This window comes from Palaemon carinicauda, chromosome 30 (genome assembly GCF_036898095.1).
Source record: "Palaemon carinicauda isolate YSFRI2023 chromosome 30, ASM3689809v2, whole genome shotgun sequence".
In the NCBI taxonomy this organism is placed as follows: domain Eukaryota; kingdom Metazoa; phylum Arthropoda; class Malacostraca; order Decapoda; family Palaemonidae; genus Palaemon; species Palaemon carinicauda.
The window spans coordinates 30,221,384-30,246,979 of record NC_090754.1 but is presented as its reverse complement, the minus strand read 5'-3'; the positions used below and the strand labels follow the sequence as shown (position 1 = coordinate 30,246,979).

Below are 25,596 nucleotides of genomic sequence, written 5' to 3'. Positions count from 1 at the left end.
AAAATGGCAAGGTCTAGAAAAGGTACCAAGGCATGGCCGTGCAGGGGGAGGTGCTTGAATATCAATTGTACAAAATGTACAGGCCAAAGAGATTGAATATAAGATTTAAGAGTCCAGCAAATTTTTAGCACTATGAACACCAACACCAACGAAACTTTTATAGTCGTGAACAAAATTCAGCAACTGTATTCGGTATTGTGTGAACCAGTGACATTGCAGTAACAAAGATATGTCAAAATGGGTTAAAATATCTTTGTTGAAAAAAGAACTACCGTACTGTACTGTATAATGTAATACCAGGTATAATCACAGGAATAAAAAAGATATGTAAACATAAGCTGCCTACATTGTCATGAGATAGAAAAAGCAATTAATATACACCATAACCCAAGCCACCATATAGGCTATGACAATGCTCCCTTTTCAGGGTAAAAATGGAAAAAAACTCTGGAGTGGAATGAAAGCATGAACGAAGTACAGAATGTTTATCTAAACTTTAGGCAAAGCCAGCTTCAAGGATTATGATTCCTAAATCAAGAGAGCAATGTCAAAACTTAGTGTGTTGAAAATTAATGAAGTCGCTGGAAACATTTCACAGAGAAATTTTCTATCTTAGCTGTTAAAGCAAAGCTGTAGCCTACTGCTACCGGGGCGTGTCTTTTGCCGAACCCTATGTGGATGAGGGAGCCAAAACCAACTTTCAATTTTTGTATGGTATGGTATTATATAAATGACTCCTTTTTATACAAAAAGTACTGGACAACATAAGCTATTACCCTAGCTGTATAAGCAAAAGAATTCTTCTCTTTGTTTCTCATAGGAGTCCTTTAATAAAATATTGAGTGGTAATAAAGCAGATATTTTGTCTGCAACTTCTTAAACTTTACCTTCCTTAAATTTCAACTTTCATTCAAGAACAAATCCTTCAAGCAAGGAATTAGAGCCTAAAACTTGGAAGTAATATGGCATAAGAAAATTACAATCCACATAAGTGGCTTAAGAAATAGGGCAGAAAAAATAAACCACTTGCAAAATCCTCTGTTAAACAGCTTTAACAAACTCCTCAACTTCCAGTATAGCACCAAGGATATAAATCAACTTCTGATCAATGCCATTAACTTGTGAGGATTCCTAAATTTTGTGACATGCTTTCCTTAAATTCTGCACAGTATACATAGCCAGTTAACTGACAAGATACATAATGACTGAAAAAATTCCAAGTAAGAAACTTTACTCGACTAACAGCTAATTGCTGTATATCAAGCCATATCTTTCTGAAATTACCAAATTCCAATGAGGCATCCCAGAACAGTCCCTAAATTCACTCCAGTCTGACACTTGGAACTTTTTACATCTTTACTGTATTGTTGTATGACATCTGAACTGATACTTTTCTATTGCAGGGAAAGATACAACCTAATCAAAATCATGCACATCAATACGATTTCTTCAATACATTAAGTATAAAAGAAAAATATGAAAATGCATGGAGAACCGGAAAGTATTTTGTTAAATACTCATCAGGAAAGCCTCAATTTTAAAATATTAATCTACAATGGCCCTCTAATATTCTATTCAATAGCTGTAGGGAGAGCCCCATTAATCATTCCTTGCAATTTATTTATGGCAAATCAACAGCTTTTATGCAGCAAAAATTTCTCTTTAAAAAGTAAAATCTAACTTTCACTTTTATTAGTTTCCATGGTCTTATCAAAATTACACATTCAGTGTTCCATCAGTTAACTTGCTTTATTACTTTATAAAAAGGTACAGTATAAGGAATATCCTGTCACTGTCTTCTGCACCCTCATGTAATGTAGTAAGAATTTATGATGATACGGTAGTTAAATTGATGGCGGCTCAAGTGCTGTAAGATATTGACATATGTATTTAATCTATTTTATGATCCAGTGTTCCTTGGGCATTCCTAGGGTAAACAAACTTTAATTCTTTGAGTGTACAAAGTTGATAATTTTCAGATCAATTATTCTAAAACTGCACTCTTCCCTCTAAAATGCACTCTTGAATACCTATATACAGTAACTAAATAACAGAATTATAATCTATGTTCTATTCATACCAGTTGGTTTCCTCACATCAACTCTCTGTTCCATTCCACTAACTGTAGCTACCTTGTTTGAACTTTCAACCAGTATCATACAGCAATTCTTCTACACATTCAAAATTATTCCACAGGCTCTTACATTCAAATGGTCATTCAGTACATTCTCTTCAGTCTCTTTGGAAATGCTTTTATTCACTAATGATTTATCCAACTTAACTTTCAATTTTGCTTCAGTATATTTATAATCATTGCTCATATTAAATTTTAAACACTCATCCTCTGCATCACCCTTTTAAAAGAATTTTCAGTAAATATAAAATTAAATAAAAATGAAAGCAACATTATATGGTGCAATGAGTGCAGTGAGTAACAAAAGTAATATGTGCATTCATTAATTTGAGCACGTCTCCTGAATACGGCCCGCAATCATAACTTGGGACTTGGAGTAGCATTGTAGCCGTTTACAAGAGAACCGTTCCCACAAACCAAGCAATGTCCAAGCAAGGCAGGGAACTTCGTGACAGATGGACAAGAGCCCCGTAGCTCCTGTGTCATCCTGGGGAGGAGTGATGAAGCACATTTGCCTCTAAGGGGATATGTGAGCAAATTTTTAATGAATCGCTTTTAGGGCCATCAAATAACCTTGAAGAGGTTCAAGAGAACTCAATATGCTATGCAGTTATTAATATTGAGTTAGAAGTGCCTCCTAAAATGAGTCATTCTTGGAATGAGTAACTTTTTTGGGGGGGCTTCTTTGAAGAGAACGAACAAATGGTCACAAACAACTCTGAACGCTAATGTGCCATGCTCAGTGTGATTTCCTGACTCCTGAACTACAGCAGAAGGAACTGCAGCAACAGGATGTCTGGTTTCAACAGGATTGTGTGAGACATTTCCAGAAATGTTAATCTCACGTTTGATGATGGCCATTACCTCGCATAGTCACCGTTCTCACAGTCCCTGATTTCTTTACTTGGTGTGCAATCAAGGAAAGAACTTACGTTCTGGAATGAAAATCAAAGAATGTGTCAACTTTAACTTTTAGGTGAATCTGTGATTAATGTCCATCATATTCTTCATGAACTTAAAAAGAGTTACCAGCTTTATTATCTATCTTAAATGAAGTAACTTTGGAAAAAAAAATATCAAATAGCCATATCTGTGTTAATGAAAAAGGAAGGAAGGTTACAAAAACATCTTCCCTAAACAGAGTACAGTAGTATACAGTATCTAAAACCATTAGAGAATATTAGCCCGAGAGGATAGAACTCTTACTGTACTTGAATAAACACTCACTTGTTGCAAGGCAAGACACACAGACCGCAGCACTTCTCCATTCCCGTCAAATTTTTCTCGGCTTCCTTCATGTCAGCATTAATCTGGTCCATACCCTCCTCAATTCGATCCAGTTGTTCTGGAGAATTGTGAAGACTTATATAAAAACGCCGTAAGAAATAACTAAATCAATTATTGATGTTAGCAAGATATAAAAAGCTCTTTGACATCAAAATAAAAATACTTCATCCAGATCTTTGCAAACTATAATACCAGAAGTACTTGAGTTATAGCAAATATAATAGATATGATATTTGATGTTTAGAAAAACTACTAAATAGCTTTTAATAACCTAAAGCTAAATATATACTATAACTGCAAAATGTTATCTTAGATGCAACAAGTACCACTGCAATGCAAACCAAAATCTCAAGAAGCTTTATACTTACGGCCTTGGTCATGAAGAGTACTCAGTGTTTTTATACCCACATCTTGACTCTAAAAAAAAGCAAAGACAAAACATGGCATGCAGGATGAGCAAGTTACTAGGTAAACAAAAAGCTTTAGAGATACATTCCAAACTTTACAAAGTGCACTATTTCTAACAACTTACTTTCCATGATTCACAAAACATATCCTCTTGCTTTACAAATCAATAATGTACTGGAGACTGATGATACTTATTCAACATCCCTGATTCTGTGTAGTTATGTAGTATAATAACAGGATATACAATTTAGTAAGAATGTTTCATGCAATTTAAAACCTTACTGTTTAATACTGTCCAGTTTTATTTAAGTTGAGAAATTACCCAAACTTAAAGAGACATCATTGCTTTGTGACAGAATGCACTAATCAAGAACTAAGTGCACTGGTATGCAGGTCTACCATTACACTGATGACATAAAATGTGCCAAGAAGAGGAATCTAACAAAAGAAAGCAATACCTGTTCATACCAGTATGATGAAAGATTAAAATAAAGGTCAGAGGGAACACTTGGTTTGACCTAGCTTATTGCTGTCACTGTTACTAATAAAACAATATTGAGGGCATGCAATGTCAAACATTAGAAATAAAGTTGTGTCACTTTACAATGAAAAGTGCAATACACTGTACTTCATTGCATACTGTTGATAATAAAATAAAAAATCTTGTGATTTGGTACTTAATGGAATCATGCCCTATGGTTGCACCTTCGTTGTCAGTAACTATCACATCTTATCTCCAATATAGTAAAGAGAAATAAGTTACAGTGTTCAGTATTTTCAAGTTCAGTAACATTCAAATACAGGTACATATATCAAATTTGGCAATAATATTTTTGAAACAGATGTATTACAAATTTTACTTAAAAAAAATTCTAAACTACAGTGAAAATTCAATGTTGGAAAAATTCTTATGTAATATGCTAGTTTTTACTCTCAAAAATTCTTAATATTCAATAAAAATATTTTACCATATCCATTAGCTTATACAAGGAGCTATACTAAATTAGTCAGTTGAATTACAGCTGGAGAATGTGAATAACGATATATTCAAAACATATCTTACCAACTAAACGCCATGAGAAAAAACACTTGAGTATAAAAAATGTAACTGATATTCTAACATAAAAAATTCAGTCAAGACCGTTAGTTTTCTATCTATAAAATGCTCATCTCTTAAGACTAGATACATCACCCTTATAGCTTGAGTGAGGAGTGTGAACAAGTGTGGAGCAAACTCTAGTACCACTTGGATAAAATGAACTTGGCACTTTGAGTCACAAAATAGAGAGGAGAAATAGAGCCCTGGGACCAGAGAAGAGACAAGAATAATAAGCCATAAGCTTGTAGCTTACCAATGCTTAGGACTAAGTGTTTGCAAATTAGCTAAAGACCACTAACTTGCAACTAAAAAAAAAATCCGATGAAGAAAGTACAGTATTTACTATGCTGTAACAATGTAGTACTGTACTTGAGTTGAAGCAAAAGCATCAACCTGTACTTCAGGTACTAGCATCTTCTTCCCCTATTAGTAATAAACTGCTTCCATAAAGAGAAAGTGGCTTAGCCTAACAAAATTTAACTATAGTGACAGCTAACTTTTGCTGTTGGACTTGTTTTGTATGAGGGTCCTACCAGAAAAGTGGTGTATGAAATACAAACTACAAAAGTCAATTTAATCTGAAAATTTTTAAAAATTTAATAGGTTACTGTACTAGTTTCTACTTACATAAAGTACTGTACTGATATTTTGCCATTTATTATGTGCATTATCTCAGTACTAATTCAGAATTCACATAAAATGCATTATATAAAGGCCTAGTTCTGGTAATCTACACACTGAACCCTCAATATCCCATACTTAAGATTTGCTGGGCAAATCTGAGGTTGAACATCCCCAGAAAAATGGTTGGTAAATTCTGGGAACTGACAAGTGGTCCAGCTGTCAAGAGCCTCTCGAACAGTTCAGCTTGTCTGGTTACAACTATACAATTATGGCATATGCCTAAATCTTTCTACAATATAATACAGTTAAGTATACCTTACATTCCTATGTTATTTTTACTTGAACATGTATATTAATGCATGCTTTGTACAGTACTGTATGTTATATATATATATATATATATATATATATATATATATATATATATATATATATATATATATATATATATATATAATATACTGTATGGCACATTAGAGAGAGAGAGAGAGAGAGAGAGAGAGAGAGAGAGAGAGAGAGAGAGAGAGAGAGAGAGAGAGAGAGAGAGAGAGAGAATTTTCTAACATTTGTGACTATGACTCGCTCATCAAAGTAATAATGAATAAATTTTCAAAACTTTATAAAAATTGTGGTATATTGTAACATATAAGTAGATATACAATGTTTCTCATCAATTGTTTTCAATATAAGATAATATATAGTATCATCAATTATTTTTATTGTTTCAGGCACTTGAAAAAATAATATAGCACCACAGTAATTTCTCACAAGAATGTGAAATACTTTCATACTGTATGCCACTGGATATCTTGTCTCCACTATCATTTAATCATAGTTTTCTGACCCTAGGGTTTTAGTGTGCATGCAATTAGCGTTAGAGAATGAAAATCCATAGCAATCTTAAGAACAACATTCCAGTATTTCATATTTTGTAAGTTGAAGACTTGATGCACAAGTCAATATTTTATTTTAGTCAGTGGTTAGGGAAGTAAAAAAAATTGATTTATCCAAAGCATCTAGACAAGCACCATCTGGCAGTTAATTGTTATTTGGTATCAAGCAGTGTACAGCACTTCCTCTGAAGGTAGGCTTTAATGACCAGCTGTTATTTGGCAAATACAAAATTAAATTAACAAGTCCCTTACCCCCTTGTTCTCCTAGCATATATAAAGTTTTAGCACCAGTGTCTTGGGCCTAAGAATAAGAAAACAAGATATGTCAAATCAGTAAGAAATGAAAAATATCACAAATTTAAACTCCAGACTTTAGTCATAACACACAATAGGGGAAGGGAAGTTCCGTCAAAGTGTAAAACATGACAGCACTGAAGAAAGTTTAAAATGAAAAATAAAAAGATAATGTAAGATCAAAATAATCTAATAATTTAATGGCATTCTATCATTGCAGATCCATGTAAAGTTTAACTATCATCATTTGGTGAGCCACCATAAAAATAATTTTGGTTTACGTTGGCTATAGCTCCTGCTAAATGCTGCTCTTGCAACGATGCAATAAATTTTACTTCATGCTTTTACGATTAGTGAAAAAAAGGGAACGGCTTTTATTACTGCTTACAGGTACAGGTCATGAATATGGCAATACTTATATTGACAAAGAAAGATCAAGATTTTATTACTGCTTACAGGTACAAGTCATGAATATGGAAATACTTATATTGATAAAGAAAGATTAAGAAGATATTCTAAAGGAGTTTTTGCTTATAAATGTATGAATTCATTGGTTTATGTACTAAATCTCAAGTTCTCCCAACATAGTATTAAACCATGCTTTAACAAATTATTTTCATGTCATTTCACTTGCAATTTTCTCAAAACACCCAGTTTCCTATTCCCTTGTATTTAATAAGATATTAAAGTTTCTTAAAAAGAACTTAATTTGCTGATTTTGTGAGGCTGTCTATATAGATATGTCCTGAACACCAGGTTATGGTACGAGGAATCAGAAATTAATCCTAAACAACATTATATTAAAAGATGTAAAGTTTAACTTATAAATTCTAACAATTGAGGCTTACTAACATTCAGAAGAAAGTATTAAAAGGGTAAACTCTTAAACTTGCCATTTCTGAGTCTTACAAAATATTTATATAGTATACTCCTGCTCCACCTGGGAAACTTCAACTATAACAATTATGACAATAAAATTGTTTGTGTGTTTGCTATACAAAAATATCAACTAAACAAGTTACTTGGAAGAATCGTGCACAATTTACAGTAAGCACAGAATGGTAAAATACCCTGAAGAAAATGATGATGTCATTACATCCTTCTGCAGGTTGTAATACACGATAAATTATATTGACATACATAGTGGTCTGTAGATTAGCAATAAACCTTGAGAAACTTATAAGATATAAGGGCACCAAGCAAATGAATGCGCCACCCAAATCCTGCAAGAAGAGTTATATGAATCCAAACATATTCTAGTTAATTTCACCATGATGTCCATGTGAACAGTTATAACATTAACTCAAAACTGTTTAAAGCAATTAACATTTTATGAAATACATATGTTTAGCAGCTTACATATTTGCTAACACACAAGAATTGTTTGTTTAGAAAATTTCTTTCATTTAGGGGCAAATATCTATTCTTGAAAATTAGCTAGTTAAAGATGACCATACTAAAAGAGGAATACTATGTAGTATCAAGAACATGTCTGTCTTTGGACAAAATAAAAGTTCCAGAGATAATTCCATATGGTATAATACAATACAATTCTGTAAATAGGCATTATGTACTATACCATGTACATAGAGAGCTGCTATAAAAAAATCACTCTTTACAAAGTTGTCTTTGATTATCTACAGGACACAAAAGTTTGCTATCATACAATGCAAGTTTTTCACTAATCAATTGGATCTCAGTTTTATAATGGCAGTTATCTGTATAATCTTTTTGTCCCTGGGTCAATCTGGGCAATTTCAATTCCATACCTGAATTTTTTAGGACAAGAATCCAACTTAACTACAACCTAAAATACACCTGATAGTATAATTTACAGTACATATTTTTCTGAAATATTATATTGGATCTTCAGTGAAAACTGGCACTTTTATTATCTATATAAATGTCCCCTGATGTTTATATTCCTTCTCCAAAAGCTTAGTTTATAGACATGTTCCCCTAAAATCTATAAAAATTTCCCATTTTGCTTCCTTTCAAAAGACAAAAGTCACTAGTAAAGTAATCAAACATTTTAGCAGTTAATATCAAGAAGGGCCTTTATTTAAGTTTCTCTGTTACCATCGGTATAACTTGACGTACATCACTCCCAAATTGTGATAGGTTTTATTTCGTTTCAAGTTGCATTCCTCTAGATTTGTTGGTAAAACAGGGATAGTACTGTGGTTTAAATTTAGTTGTGAGGAGTGAGTTTGCATAATTTTTCCTCAAAAAGAGGGCATGTTTCCAGTTTAGGTGTTGATGAAACTTGTGTTTAATTCAGGTAGAAATCCAGAGAATGCTAAGCTAGTTTTTTATAACAGAGGATGATGAAAATGACATGCCAGCACAGTTCTCTAATACGCACTTAACCAGCCTAGTTTTGATAGCTATGTGCTTCAAAGCTTTTAACTTAGTGCATTTAGCTTCTTTTTCTAATCACAGAGGGCCAGTGTGTCTTTGCTTGTAAAAACCTAGTAATTCTGTTATTAACAGGCCAGCTACTAATCCTAACCATCTGTAAGGTAATAGTGCCCTTCAGTTAGGGTTCTGAATGTTTACACTGCATTACAGACTTGGCTGGTGAGCCTCAAATACTTTAACTATAATTCTTCTCCAGCTAAACCTTAGCTTTCTTTCATTCCTAGTTGCTCTGTTAGACAACCTAATTGCAAGGCAAAAGAAAAGAGTTGGTAGGCTTAATCCCAACACCCCTCCACTCGTTAAGGTAAGTGTTATTAAGCAACCTCATTTACTATTATATTATTACTTGCTAAGCTACAACCCTACTTGGAAAAGTAGGACGCTATAAGCCCAAGGGCTCTAACATGGAAAAATAGCCCAGTGAGGAAAGGAAATAAGGAAATAAACTATAAGAGAAGTAATGAACAATTAAAATAAAATATTTTAAGAAAATGTTTTTGGAGATGCTTCAGCTAAAGCTGATTAATTTCATCATGGCTCAATGTTAGCTAGGTAAAAGTAAACACTAATAACTTATTACGAATTTAGTCTTGCTAGGAAGGGAACTTGTATTGGTAAGATTAATTCCATTCAATGGATTATGTGGGTAAAAGGACAATTGATAAATAGGAAAGAAATGTGCATAACTAAAATATAGTACAAGTACACTAAAGGCTGGCATGTTGCATAGGCTTTGCCTCAATTGTGGAAGTTCTGAAACTGTACCTCAGCAAACAAGCAACAGCTCCCCATACCAGTTTTAAATAATATAAATGAATGGGTTGGAATTCTTGGTGCCTTCTTTACAGAAAGATCAGAATGAATATGAACAAATCATCGAGTAAATTTCCTTTAAACATTGCGGTCCTTATTAACCCTTTTACCCTCAGGCTATTTGGAACTTTCCAACCCTTAACCCCCAGGGGTTATTTTTTTTCAACCACATTTTGCAGTATATATTTTTTTAAATTGCTCTAACACCCTTAATTTTTGTCATAGAGTGGTCAGGTTGGTCTCAATCTCTTGGAAAATGCCTGAAGTCTTTCAGAAAATTATAAAAAATATGCAAAAAAGCATGTAAATAGCAGTTTTTTGCAAGGACGTACCGGTACGTCCATGGGGGTAAAGGGATGAGTTTTGTGAAACGTACCAGTACGTCCTTTGGGGGTAAAAGGGTTAAAAACTTCCTAATAAGTTGTTGAAGGTCAGTTCTGCAGGTGTTTTTTTCCCTCAAGGAGACTGTGTCTTGCCAGGTTATGTGCACTCCTTAATTTCCCCTCTTCGTTGAGGGTAAAGTCATAAAATTTTTATCTTAATAAGAAATGTCAGTAATTCTAGCTAGTCAGTCTTTAAGCCTTCAATGGTTCAAAATTCATTGTTACTTGTACTAGACTAATCAGTTACATAATCTTGTTCTAGTGGTAATCTAATTTCCTACTTGGTGCCCATCATTAATATTAATAAATGAAAGTCTTTAAATTCAGGGTCTGCAAGCTAGTTTCCTAAAGTATTGCTGTTTGTGGGTAATAATGTAGGAATTGCTCTTGAAATATTTTCCTTGGCAGTTCCTATAAAGGAAGTTATTTCTATTGTTATAAAGGCTCACTTTTAGCATAAATGGTTAGGCTTAATTACAGAGGGAATGATGACAGTAATGCCACTCTATTCGTTGTCTTTATAAAAGACTACAGTAATGAGTTTAGCTTTTTAAGACAATCACAATTTAACATCTTTAGTGGAAATTCAGAAGCAAATAAGTTTTCATTCTGAGAAATGCCCCATTTCAAACCCTAGCCTAACTCCTCAAGGGGTAGCTAGTAGTTCTAATGCACTATTCAGATGCAATTCCGATGATACTACAAGGCCCTCCAAGGGTTTGAGATTCATTCTTGGATCATTGGATTCTTTATTTACTTTTGGCCCTTCTACTGTGTAACCCTCACACAACTGCAAGTCTCACCACTCTTTTAGACAGCTAGAATTTGTGAGGCAGGGCAGTTAAAGCAAGTGCCTGTATACAAACAATTATCTCTCATGTGTCTAAGTGAAAGGCTGGATATTTTACCCCTCCTGTCGATGAAATAAGCACCCTTTACAACTTATTATTATTTTGTGATTGGTATGAAAAATACAATACAGTAGTATGATTTCCTTGGACAATGTTTTCCTTTTGAAAGATTCGGTTAAAGATTCACTAAATCTTTTTGATTGCATCATGTTTGAGTATCTCACTTGCTTAAAAGTCACTCCATCTCATACACTTCAGTTCCTGTATGTAGTAAGTAGACAATCAAAAAAGTTTAGTAAGATCTTTAAAATAGATTATTAACAAGATGATAATTAAGAATACTGCAGTCCTTACGATAAACTTATTGAATAAAATTGCTTTAGGTACAATACTTGGTTTGTTTATTAAGATATATAAATATGTTACCCCAAATTCAAAGTACCTAAGGCTGGTCAATTCAAGTCAGCTTGCAAGTCTTCAAATAATGGTAACCTATTAATCGGTTACTTTCAGTGGCCAGTTACCTAAATAAGGTTAGGTCTAGATAATTAGTTTTAGATACAGTATTTATTATTACTTATATGAAGTGGGAACTAGTGGTAGGGCAGACCTGTTGTCACTAGACCCAATTAGGAACTAAGGAAGTAAAAGATCACCAATTGTACCGGATAAGAGAAGCGTTGCTAGAAAAAGATGGATTTGAAGATATTATTTTCAGGTAGTCAAGATTTCAATTGATTACTAGGCCTTTTTGAAAATCACCAGCGTCTAGAGGGGTTTTCAAGGACGTATCAACAGTTGTGCATTACACGTTTAAGACAAAGGTGCGTGCCTCATGTTGGGACAGTCTCTGAGGTGTAATCTTTATTCTATTTCTTCCTATGCTTTGGGGTCTGATGTGGCTGTAATGAATCAAGTAGGTGCACTCTGATCAATCTGATGTTTGGGATCTAACAACAATTGCTGTGCTGGTATGCAAAGGAATAGTTTTTGTGGTCTCCTGACCCATACTCTCTTTCTGTCTTGTACTGGGGACAGTCTTTACTTTGAAATTCTTGTAGGGAGTGCATAAGTCTCACAGACCATCTGTGGGAAGTATGTTTCGTGATCAGAGTAAAGTTCTTAATGTAAATTAAAATATCTTGAAACAAACAATCTGGAGTCCCATATTTCAAAGATGGTTTGTTACCAGTAATCTAGAACAGTTCAGTCTAGAATCTTAATTATCTTATAATACTTTTAAATTGTTTAATGTCTTTTAAAAGGAAAGAAAATGGGAAATTTTCATATACTTTAGGGGTAAATGTTGATAAACCTAGCTTCTGGAGAAAAAGCACTATCAGGCGAGTATAGAAATAAAATTTCTTATTAAAAATGCGCTTTTAACAAAGTAAATCTTAGACTTCCTAAAATTTTAAATCAAACATAATAATGTAGTTACTAATGGTTACATTTTTATTGCTATATCATTTCCTCTTCTGTTTTTCATTTTGTGAACAGTAGGCTAGCTATTTAATGGATCCCAAAACTGAGGAAAATAAGATTAAAATACTTTGAAAAGACAAAAAATTCTTAAAAAGACTAGAAAGAAGCCCTGTACTTTATCAAAATAGGCAATAGAACAATTTTCCGCACAAACCCATTACCTTTCCTAACCCAACTTCATAGTCAATTATTTATCAAGATACTTCATTCCTTGTAAAAGAAAAACAGTAAACCACACACACACGTACATAATTCCACAGATTCTTGGATGCCTCACAAGCATTTAAAACACTCAAAGAATGCCTCACAAGCATTTAAAACACTCAAAGAATACCTCACAAGCATTTAAAACACTCAGCATTGTCTAAGCAACAGAGTGCGAGTCACATCTATAAGGTAAAAACTAACTATGGCATTTTGATTTGACTCCATGGCCAATAGCCTTAGCTTATACCGTATTACTTTGCCATTCAAGTTACTATATGCCCTCAAAATAATTTGCCTAAGACAGAATGGGATAATGGTTCCTAGAAATTTGACTATTGATATGCATAAGGTCTATAAGTATATGTATTGTATTACTTATTATCATTATTATTATTACTAGGCAATCTACAAACTTAGTTAGAAAAGCAAGATGTTACAAGCCCACAGGCTCTAACAATGAAGTAACCCAGAGAGGTATGGAAATAAAAACTATGCACAATATGAGAAATAATGAATAAAAATATTGAATATTTTAAGATAAAAACTTTAAAATACTGAACTATGAAGAGATTCATGCCAACTTGTTCCATAAAAAAGCATTTGCAACCAATCTGAACTTTTAAAAGTTCCACCGCTTCAACTACAAGATTAGGAAGATCATTCCAAAACCTGTAACAGCTGGAATGAATCTATTTGAATACTATGTAGTACTGAGTTTAATGATGAAGGCAAGACTGGTAGAATTAACTGCATTTCCCAGATGCATAAAGTCAGGGCAAAATTCATACAGTAATTTTAATGATTTTCATCTTTATTAATATTACAGTAATATTATTACTAATGCTTAAAAATCATTTGTAATAGTTGTGTACTTATTTCTGGGTATATAAGTTAATTCCAACAGACTCGGCAAAACCAACACATATCTTTGGCTCCTTATGATAAAATTCTTCTACCTCTGAAACACTATTGGATAACTTCCAGGAATGACGATCTAGTCTCTAGGTTCATGTCGATTCAATTAGATTTAGGCTATCATAAAGGCTAATCTAATCCTGTAAGGTATTTCAGTGACAAGATTGCTGAATCACTCTTGTTGAGATGTGTCACTAGCATCATCCTCAAATTCTCCGAAGTCCGGATCTTTTCTTTGACTGGATTTATGAAATTAGAGATATAAGGCTAAGCAGATATTCTTTTGAATCGGTCTGATCAAACAGTAAGATGGGAAATCATAGACTTCAACACATTAGCATCTGCCTTCCAAACTACTAAAGCCAGATGAGCACAGCAATAGGTTGGAAGTTTGTATTTAAGCTAATTGCAAATATATCAACCACATTGGTTCCCACACAACTGCCATAGAGCCTAGCATATTTTTTAAAATAGTGCCCATTGTAATATAAGAACTACTGTAGAGTATTTCCACATCTGAGGATGTAAGCAACCAGACTCATTCTCCCATGAACAAACCTTTACATCTATATACAACATTGGCCTTAGCACAATTGAATATCTTCATTTGTAACAGAATCTAACCTCAAGCTAGCTGAACAGACAACAAAGGATTTCAGCTGTCCAGATACCCAATTAGTTGTATTCAATCTATTCCTGTGCATCTATGCTGCAACCAAAGCGATTGTCCTGGTGAAAACTTGAGAGGTAGTGGCAAAATCAAAATAAAAAAACCTTGAACTGGTAGAACTTGCCTGCCAATACAAATTGGAGTAATATTATGGAGGATATATGCACATGAATATGAAGTAAGCATTCTTCATGTCCACAGACACTGGAAAATCACAATGGTAAACAAACATTCAAACTAATGTTTCCCCTCTACAATGAAAATGCTTGAGGCACCAGATCAGTGGGTTAAAGTTTATGACTGGGTGATACTACACTGTTATCTTCAAGTTTATAACCAGGTGACTATAGAATATTAAATAGTAGAAGACTTCTCTATAGCATTGACCTCGTCTCATTATCCAAAGCTGGCCACTCCTCCACCAAAACTGACTCATTATGAAACCAAAGACAATTCTCATTCCAATGCATAGTTTCCAACAGACAAATGACCATCTGAATTTCTACTACCAAAGTTGTAACTCCTTCTAGGTTAATAAAGTAACTTATGTCTTCTGACAGAGGAAATCCTAACTGGAACTGATGAATATGATCTGGCTACTGCCTAATCAACACTGTAAGGGGACTACGCTGGCAACTGGTGCTGTCTTATGTTTCTTCTTACAGAAATTTCGACCATAGATACTGAGGTAGGTATTTAAATCCCAATGCTTCACACAGCTGCAATTACTGTCCTGCTGAGTTAAGCTCGTATGTTAGCTCCCGTATCTGTTCTTGTGGGAAGTGGGTTGCACCCAAGATGTAAGTGATATGGAACTCATTTTTATCAAAGAAAGACAACATTTTTTCTTACTCACCAACATGAAGAGCACCATACAAAGGTACAAAGGACAAAACATCTGACAAACCAAAGAAATAAATTTCTTGGCCTTGGATAAGACTTCAGTTAATTAATTTACTTTTTGGTTTTAAAAATCCTTCTTGCTAACTTATAACAGACAGTAGCTCCCTCAAAAAGCTTTCTTGATTTGATCTCATTTTAGTTCTGCAGTTTACACCTAGTTCTTTGAATTGTCAGTTCTCCAGTTAAGCATCTTGCTGAAAATGGTCTCCTTCTATTATGGCATAAGTGCAACTGAGGATATGCCAATCTTCATGTCAAAAGTTTTCACAACTGGTAAAACTTGGCCCTCTAAGCTGATGTATCTGACTTCTTGATATTCAGCAATGGGAGCATATTGGGTCACCTGTCTGCAGGATAGAACTTGAGGCAAACTTGTTGAAATGCTTGTATGTTGAACAGGTTGACATAAATCTCATTTCATAGTTTATATATGACTTCTATAACTTCTCTGTGCAATGTTGTTACTGATCTTGATATAGTCTATAATTTCTTATTATCTATATTTCCTATCTGCACTGGAATGCTTCTTTCCTTGTTTGAGCTGTTAGGCTTGTAACATTATCCTTTCCCAGCTAGGGTTGAAGCTTGGCTAGTAGCAAAAATAGTAATAATAAGTGAATGAAAATTGGAAAATTCTAAGGGTAAGTTTCAATCAATCCAAGCTTTTGGAGAAGCAGCAATATGAACATTAGAGGAGATTCATAGAAAAAATAGCGGAGGAAGTCCACATTATTATTTCTGTAAAAAGTATTAAGAATTAAAATACAAAGATTTTGAGAATCTGCTTGATTTTCCTTTTCAATCTGACTAAGCTAATTAAAAAGAAGAACCTAGCAGGTTCTCGAATGGTCTCTGCATTTAAATCTTTAATAAATTTCTAGAATTATTTATGTGGAATTACTCCCATAATTTTAGGATGTCATGTGGAAAAAGTGGTCTTTCCCCCTACTTGTGAATGATTTTCATGACTTTGAGGGGATAATTGATGCTGTTACCATGAATGTTGTCCTTGGTAAGTAGCTTAATTTCGAGGTGGAGGTTGAAGATGTCAAAAGTTGCTACCACAGTATCTCAAGGAGAGGAGTCACCTTCCAAGGACCTTCAACTCATGCAGTGGATATTAGAAGAGGACATACGAATCCCGGAGTCCTAGATATTTATAAGCAAAGGTGTGGCTGAAAATTTTGTAGTGATAGAGACTGGGTCAGTAAAGTTTAAGGCAGAGGACTCCAACACTGCTAGGTAAACCAATATCTTCCAAGGGGCCATGGATTCTGGTGTGTTACAAGGAAAACTGGGAGATGAAAAATGCATCCATCCAGACTAAACCAGAATGCTCTTTCAAGAAGGTAGAGAGGCCTGCATTAGATCCTATGCCCTCTACCTCTGCTGGTTCTGTACATCTCCAACCCCTTCAGTTATTTCTGATTTTCCTGCTCAACAGTACCTCTGCACCTCCTCTAGTTTTTCCAGACTCACCTCCTTCCAGTACCTTCTGCAAGTTCTCCTGTCATTCAAGCTCCCTCCTCTTATTAAACCACTCTTTCCATCAATTACAACAACCCTTCCAGTGATCAAGCCAACCACAAGAATAAAGGTAAGAAATTGCACTTACAGTAATTATATTCCTTCCTTTATGCATTTCTTATTCATAGTTATGTTTCATATAAAAATGTCCTAGATTATGATTTTATTACTGCATTAGCATAGATGAATGATTTTTGTGGTTATATATTTAGGTATGATCTGACTTGTGTCAAAACAAGAGTTACAACACGTCATAGGGATGGACCTCCGTTGGAAGTCACGCACTTACTACTGCCAACTACAACTTATTTTCTTTTACAAGGAATAAGTGTTTGAGCAAATACTTGACCATGATGTTGGGCTTCAATAAGTAAAGTAATTGCTTTTGTGTGTACTACATACCGTATGTAATCTGAATACAGTACAGTACATTATATAAACTATATATAAGTACATATATGATTATCCAATTAAGTACCAAGAGTATATAAAATATTCACACATATATGCTTATGCATATACAGTACCTTATAACCCTGCATCATATACTATAAAGTTTCGGGAGACAGTCAGAACCTTAGAACAAAAATCATAAAAACGCACACAAAAAATAAGCTATCATCTTGTGTACTATTTACCAACCAATGCCACATGCTTGTCCTTAACCATACACTTTACAAAAACCTTACCCCCCTGCTGATCCAGGACGATTAAGGTCTTTATTCCCGCTTCATTGCTCTGAAGAAGTTAAAACACTTTTCTTTTACAAGCCACACATTTTCCTTAGCATTTCTAAAATGAATGCGTTTTTGAGCAAAAATAAAAAACAGACCTTGATTTTCTTTTTTGTAATACCTGTGTAAATATAATCAAAGAATGTTCTTTGCTTGAAATGCAAGGCAGCAAATGATCTCTATGCTGTTGGCCTAAAGGAGCATAACATATTACTGTACAACGATAACAGTGTCTTCGTCACTTATGACTCGGCCATATACACAATAGGCAACCAGTTTCACAAAACCAAAAAGCAAATGTGCATTCTTAACATTGAAAGAAAAATGCAAAAATAAAGTACTAGTAATATTACAAAACTTATTTGTAATGGCACTGTACCTTAACTGGATTCCAAGGCAAATATGGTACCAAGTCTTACCATACATATTACTACTGATACATATAATGAACTTATAATGCTGCATAAAATTACTAACATAAAATCTAGTTTAGCTTGAAATGTGAGGAAATGAAGCATCCAATAATGAAATTTAATACTTGGGTACATCAAGAGGCATAAAGAAAAAAAATGGCTTGATGAACCTTGTAACGTTCACCACTTAGTTTTAACTCTACACTAACTTTTCCTTACTTGTGAACTACTGCAGCTCTACTAAAATCAAAGCTAAATCTAAAGTTGAAATGAAAAGTGCTCTACCAGTCGCAGATGCTTCTAAAAGTTATTTTGACAAACTTACCTCCCTGGTCATCCAAAGCCACCAAGGTTCGAATACCAGCTTCCTTTGACTGTTAGCATGTAACAAATAAATCATAATTATGTGAATCTCAATTAATGTTAACTTTTACCAAATTGAGATTTCTAATATGGAAAACATTCTGGACCTTTGCACAAAATCTTACAGTCTAAAGTAAATGAAATTTACAATAGCTCCAATATACCACAAAAATCTTCATTAAACACCATTCCATTCAAAACATGAAATAAAGTGCCATGATAGTTGATCATTTGAAAAAATCATTCAAGCACTTGTTAAATAATTACCCATTTTATTTCTTTTTATTACTCGGCTAAATCTTACTTCAATATAAAACAAAACTACTGTACTCAAGTATGATTACTCATAGTACTCATGCAGACACACATGCTCCCTAGTCATCTGAAGTAACAAGAATACCATTGAACCTTATATTATAATAACCTGATGAAAATACAGGATTGAAAATTGAGAGCTAATTAGAACTAAACTTCCATTTACAACTATTTTCATGTACTGAAACTTGACATATTTGGAAATCAAAAGAATAGTTTACTACTACTACAGTATATATCAGCAGCAAGGGATTGAAAAAAAAAGATACCATGTCTACTACCAAAATATGTTAGTCAAGTATAGATATACTGTATATTACGCATTACAGGGTAAAATTTGTAGTTGACAAATGCCATTCTTATGCTTTGAAAGCCTTCATCATATTCAAAGAAATTGCTTAAAGCATAAATCAGGTAATTAATTGGTAATTCACTTCCAAAAAAATCATGTATCACTCAAAGGGTCACAGTGAATTTGAAATGTTTTGAGATGATTTTAAGGAAGAATTCCTATTGCTTATCAGAAATTATCTAGGATGCAACTGATATTAGTATAGTACATTGTTTATCAGCAATACAAATTTTAAAACAACTTGGAGCTCTAAAAATCCACGTTACGAGTATTTACACAAGGTAGCATTAATACCTTTATTTAATCTTAAACTAGTTGTACTTAATATATTTTAAGTACATAAAGACACGTACCTCCTCACATAGTAACAACATACGACGGGTGGATTCCAAGGTGTCATCTGTGGCTTGATTGGATTTGAACTGCAGCTCCTGCAGTTCAGACCTGGGTTCCCCGGCCCCATCAGCCATGTTCTCCTGCAAAACAGAAAAAGATTAGACCATCTGATTTTCTATGTTGCTTTTGCGCCCGTCACAGATGAACTTCCAATAATTCGACTAGAACATTCAATCACTGGCTCTCCTGCCAATGGCTGTTTTATAAGTTGAATTTCTCAAATTACAAGAGAAATTTCATCAAAGTACTTTGAATTACCAGATATATTTCTGCCCTTCTTAAATTGTTCCCTATACTGTACAGAACAAAAAAATTTACCTAGTATTTGGTCAATGACCTCGGTATTTCAAAATGGAATAAATAAAAAGATATTGTTTTCAAAACTAAACTTTGCAGGTAATTAGAATGAAACCTTCTTAGGCAATCAGAAACAATTTTTGTAGGTGATTAGAAGTACAGTTATCTTTTGTACGTGATTAGAGGTATTCTTTCGTAAGTGATTGGAAGTAATCTTTAGTGGGTGATTAAAATACTTAGTGAGGGATTCGATACCTACAGTACAAATACTATAGGAAGTTATGAGTGAAAACTTACAAAAACTTAAGAGATTATAAATTTAGTTTAATCACTTAAACATTTATAAGGGTTTCTTAAGGAACATTATTGGTTGCGTATATAAGGTAAGTGATAGTGTCATGCATTTAAAATTATGACATGTTACATGCAGAAATAATTGAATATCATGAAAAATAAGTGCTGATGAGAATTTACACAAATACCTGACTTTCAGTGTAAGGAAAAAAAATGAAAATTTGTCAGAGTATAACAACAGTGGTGTCTGTTGAATAGACTCACTGATTGAGAGATAGTTCCAAAAGGGGCAAATGAAACATGCTTGAAACAATCAGTTAAACTCGTGCAGAAATCTCTTGAGTATGGTAGTACAGTAGAGTTAAAGCAGTAAAACTAAAAGCAGCAGTACAGACACATACTATGACAAACAATAAAAAATGACAGTAATACTGTACTAAATAAAAGAGGCTATGACTAAGATATCTTCTTTCAGTTTGAATTCTGAAACTGTTTGAAATGTCTTAAATGGCTTTTAAATGTCTATGTTTACGGATGAGTTCTGAAGAACATCAAACCACTGAATAAAGATCCTTAGTGTATATGAAATTACATATAAATACAACTGCAGGTACTGTGTACTGTATTTGACATCAAATAAAGCAGCAAATCTACTAGTTTATAACTACTTTATCATATTCTTTAGATAAATATGGTTATATGGAGTAAAAATATATAAAAATAAAGGGAAAAATCCAAATTATAAAAAAGATGTGAATACAAAAAAAATCTTAAAAGCTTCAAATCTTATAAACCCCTGCATAAGCAGTTTTGTAAAATTCCAGGATGTTAGTTTTTCATTAAAATGAGATAGCCATTCTATCTAAACACAAATTAGTGAAATCTTAACTGGGACTTTACAACTATAACTACACGACACTATGCAAAACTGTAGACTTCAATTACAGCAAATTAAAAAAGTAAGTTATTGAATGAAAAAATTAGCAAGATTATGGAGTATCTGATGAAGAGAAATTAAATTCTATTCTCAAAAGGCCTATGTGTATTGTGATGTTCTGGGCTTCTCAAGACAATATCTCTTGTTTGTTATACATACACCATATGTCATGACAATTTCACAGGTGCACATGGCACCTATACTAAGGGGGACATAATCCAAAAATGCAATACATCTGAATGCAGTAAATTACGGTCTAAGTAGCACCGCAAGCTATTTCTTTCTATTCATGTATTTTCTACGATACAAATAGCACTGTTCTATCAGCCTAAGGTATTCCCAGAGTAGCAAACTGACATTTTTGAGTCCAATAATAAAATCTACCTTCTTGTAATTAACATTCACATTAGAAAATAAGAAAAAATAAACTACAAAAATGGAGCCTCAAGATACCTAAAATACTAGGAGTGCAATATAGATATAAATATATCCTATCTTATAATTACAATAATAATTATCATAATTAATATGAAGAGTACTATTCACTAGCAGATCAAGATGGGCACTGTCTAAGCTGGCCGTCTTTACCGAGCCATCAAATACAAAGATGTACTCTGATCACAGCTGTCATACAAATTAGCTTTTGGACATCTTTAGTCTTGCTGTGATCCTTAAAGCTAAGTATACATGATGCAAAAATTACCGAAAAATGCAGCAGGCACCAATTAACAATGCTCATGTAGCTGAATACTGTACAGTAGGTTTTTAGATACCGTATCTTAAAAAATTTTCATGACGTTTATGAGTTCTATTAGTACACGAATAAAAAGTATAGATATTACTGTACTGCAATTGCAACATATCACATACATGTATGCAGCATATACAAATAGCAAAAATTAATTGGAGCCAACTGCAGGTGCAAGCACTGAGAAAAGGGATATGTCCACAATGCGATGGGATCTAGCCGTTGCTGGTGATGAATCAACTTTTCAACCTTGGCCTGACTCACCGTGGCCACGTTGTCCTGTTCCTGTGAAGGATGTGTAAAAAAAAGAGGAGCGAAAGAAAAGCATTGAAATTAAGTGGAATAAAATGGGTGATTTCACAAAAAAAAAATGCTACATCTTCATGAGTGCAATCTTATCTTTCTTTGTTTTTTTTTGAAAAATGAGATGACAGGTGGAAGACAAAAAGACAATGCAGAAATTCTAAAGGAATGGAGGTAATAAATCTCTAAAAAGGGGGTACAGAGAGCACAAATCTCTAGTCATCCTTCCCATTCACTCCTCGCAGACCAATTCATGCACTCCTGCCCTCTACAAAGCTCAAACAATTCCAGCATTCTTTGAAGATGTGTGACTCTTAAGAGTTCACTCCACCAAGATTACTATTAGTTAATATCTTCAATGGAGTGACTAGGAGCCTTGATTATACACAACGTATCTATTTCTAACGCATGAAGACCTTAATACTGTACCAATAATAAATAACTACTGCAACATAATAAAACTATCTGAAGACTGAAGTAAGAATAATTTTTTAAATAAAAGTGACAAAATAGACTTGAAATATGTAAAGAAAATGAAAAATGCCTGTATGGCACACTACCTCTTTATCATAAAAGTAAAAGTATAAAATGAAATTAAAGTGTGATCTTTTGCAGAGGAAGAAATTTACACCATAATCCAGTGGAAAAACAAAGAATTATTCATACTACCAAATCCCCTCACATCTTCAGAGATCTTCTAACAGAAGCTTGGTTACCATGAGAGCAAATGATCCAACAAATTCCAAACCCATCGGTCTCTACTAAAGTTTCCACTACTGGAACTAGATCTAGCTTAAATGCGCTTCCTAATCCAGCATCATAATCTCCTGTTACATTATGCACTTAGCCAGTGGTGCAAACATCTTCATTCTTCTATACACACGCAGCCACTGGGAAACATATACACGTTCTATTGCGGCTCAGAGAAAAAGGAAATAAAAGCAAAATCTGATCAGTCAGGAATTAATTCCACCTGTCTAGCACAGAAGGATAATATAATAGTGAAATGCCAAATTTCCTTCCATTAAAAACAAATGATACAAAGCTAAACTGGAACTGATGGTGGAATAGCCATTTTAAGGTAAGAAAAACACAAATGAGAGCCATTAGGATGTCAGCAAGCCATTGAACCGGGCACTTGTATTTAGTCAAATGGCTCTCAGATGTCCAAATTAATTCGTAAATTTCTAAATAAAGGACAAAATAGGACCTTAGTACTTTGGCATTTCACTTATCACTAATCTGAGGAGCCTATAGTAGTAATTCTGGACTGCAGCTTATATTCCTGGCAGTAAGAAATAGTAGAATAATAAGGAGTAAATGTAAGCATGCTAAAGAAAATGGTTCAAGTTGCAGCAGGCTGGGGTTGGCCCTAAGAATGAGACTTGTCAGCTTTTTTTATCACTTCACCTCGCCAGCATTTCCATTAGTTTCCTCCGGCTCCTGAAATTTCACGTGGTTGATAAAGAATGGCATTAATATCGTTAAGAACAGAAGGGAAATGAACAATGGCTTGAAATAAAAAATGCAAGTTGATTCTTAATAAAAAGTATTCCATTCATTATATACAAACTACATTATCTAAACTAAAATGACTGATACCAAAATGGCACAACAATAAAATAGTTTATAGTTGGGGAAATCATACAGTCACCACATGATAACATCTGTTTTATTTGCTGACATATATCTACAAAAACTAATTATCTTTCAGTTAAACGTACACTGTAGACTCAGTTCTCAATACATATGTCCCAGATCCCCATTCACACAGCTGCAACTGATGTACATCTTGGGAAGCATGAACAGCAAAGTTGAAAAGGATTAGTGCAAGTTGCAACACAGTTGCAAATCACTAGTGATCTCCCATAAGAGGGTTACATAGGCTATTTTTTTTCACTATTTAAAAGTTTGAAAGAATCATCAGACTGGGAAGATTGTGATACTGAAGGGCCTACATCAAATATGCAAGATTAAATCAGATAAAGCACATTATAAAGGGTCTTTGTTTTTAATTTTTTTACCCCTTTTTTATGTTAAGGATGAGAAGTGTACTCTGTGGAAAGTGGAGTTTCCCCAGAAAACAGGAGTCATTAAAAATTCAAGAAATTAAAATGACAGAAAGTTAAACAGATGACAAAACCTTCTCACAGGAATTACAGAGAGAGAGAGAGAGAGAGAGAGAGAGAGAGAGAGAGAGAGAGAGAGAGAGAGAGAGAGAGAGAGAGAGGACATGTAACGTAACTTCTGTCATTATTATTATGCACAATGCTTTTATTACGTATACAATATTTACAGTCTGTGCTCAAATCAAGATCAATGGCCACTCAGAACTATCAGTATATGAACTATCTCCACTGCATAATATACACTAAAAGAAACGTCAGTAGAACAGTGATGAAAAATCACTTCTACAAGTGTCATATATTTTCAAAACTTATTAGAAAATTAAGTATTCCATCATTCCCGTCACTTTAAAATGCATTACGTAAATATTCTTAAAAGGCCAACAGCAGATTTTCTCTCTGAAATTTAAGACTAGTACCTATCACTTAATGAATATCCAATTTCATTGGCACATTCTCTCCAAGAGCTCGTTTATGACAGCAAATATAAAGAAGTTTCGACCAGTATCAGTACAGGTAGCGTGTGTGGATGGGGTGGGTACTCTTATATATAACTTTCATAAGACATCTATATCATTCTCTCTTTTCTCTATTCAGTGTATGTTTAAAAATCACAGTCATTTCACATAGACAATCTTTGGTTTAAACCCAAATTATCAAAGACCACAACGTCACTATGAGATATGCATGCAAGGAGTTTTTTTTATAGTCTTGTATTCTCTACAAAAAATACAAGTATACCACTCGATCAATGTCTACATCACCAGTTAGTTCTATTGAGTTAATGAAGCATTCGCCAAATTCACATGAATCAATCAAAACACCGCAATCACTGAGTGGTTTGACTGAGTGCACATTCATGAAATACTTGAAAAAAACCTTCCAGTAAATTTCAAAATGCAAATATACAATAAAATTGGTAAATAATGCTAGTCATCACACATTTCACTAGCAGGAAAACAATACTTCACGGTCTGTAATGTATTTATTAAAATTTAATAGACAAATGTTTGTTCATTGTATAAAACCAATATATTTTTACTAAAACTCGTATAAAACAAGATCTTATTTTGAAATATTTTAACTTCTTTGGATATCAGATTTATAACAAAATGTAAAAATAAGTATTTCGAGTACAAAATCGGTCTACCAATAAAAATCAGGACAATATGATCCATACTTAGGGATTGCTATCAGTCAAATTTCAAGTATCAGTTTATCAGTCAATTTCAAATATCAATGTATCAGTCAAATTTCAAGTATCAATTTATCAGTCAAATTTCAAGTATCAATTTATCAGTCAATTTCAAGTATCAATTTATCAGTCAATATCAAGTATCAATTTATCAGTTAATTTCAAGTATCAATTTATCAGTCAATATCAAGTATCAATTTATCAGTTAA

General features: G+C 33.6%; 1 protein-coding gene across 11 annotated transcripts in view; it reads right to left on the bottom strand.

Moving 5' to 3' along the window:
* The window catches only part of Snap25 (Synaptosomal-associated protein 25kDa), a 220,095-nt gene that overhangs the window by 40,469 nt on the left and 154,030 nt on the right, over positions 1-25,596 (bottom strand). For 2 of the 11 annotated variants that reach the window (XR_011040535.1, XM_068353574.1), the window contains exons 1-5: positions 23,477-23,557; positions 22,028-22,048; positions 19,445-19,567; positions 3,790-3,838; positions 3,362-3,479 (exon numbers count right to left, since the gene is read on the bottom strand). Coding sequence is in view for 10 of the 11 variants with exons in the window: in XM_068353574.1 (XP_068209675.1) it covers positions 3,362-3,479; positions 3,790-3,838; positions 19,445-19,567; positions 22,028-22,048; positions 23,477-23,542 (377 nt within the window). In the remaining variant the exon portion in view is untranslated. Of the gene's footprint in view, positions 1-3,361; positions 3,480-3,789; positions 3,839-6,697; positions 6,747-17,603; positions 17,653-18,386; positions 18,436-19,444; positions 19,568-22,027; positions 22,049-23,476; positions 23,558-25,596 lie in introns of those variants that run through there. The other 9 variants (XM_068353575.1, XM_068353577.1, XM_068353576.1 and 6 more) reach the window with 9 other exon arrangements.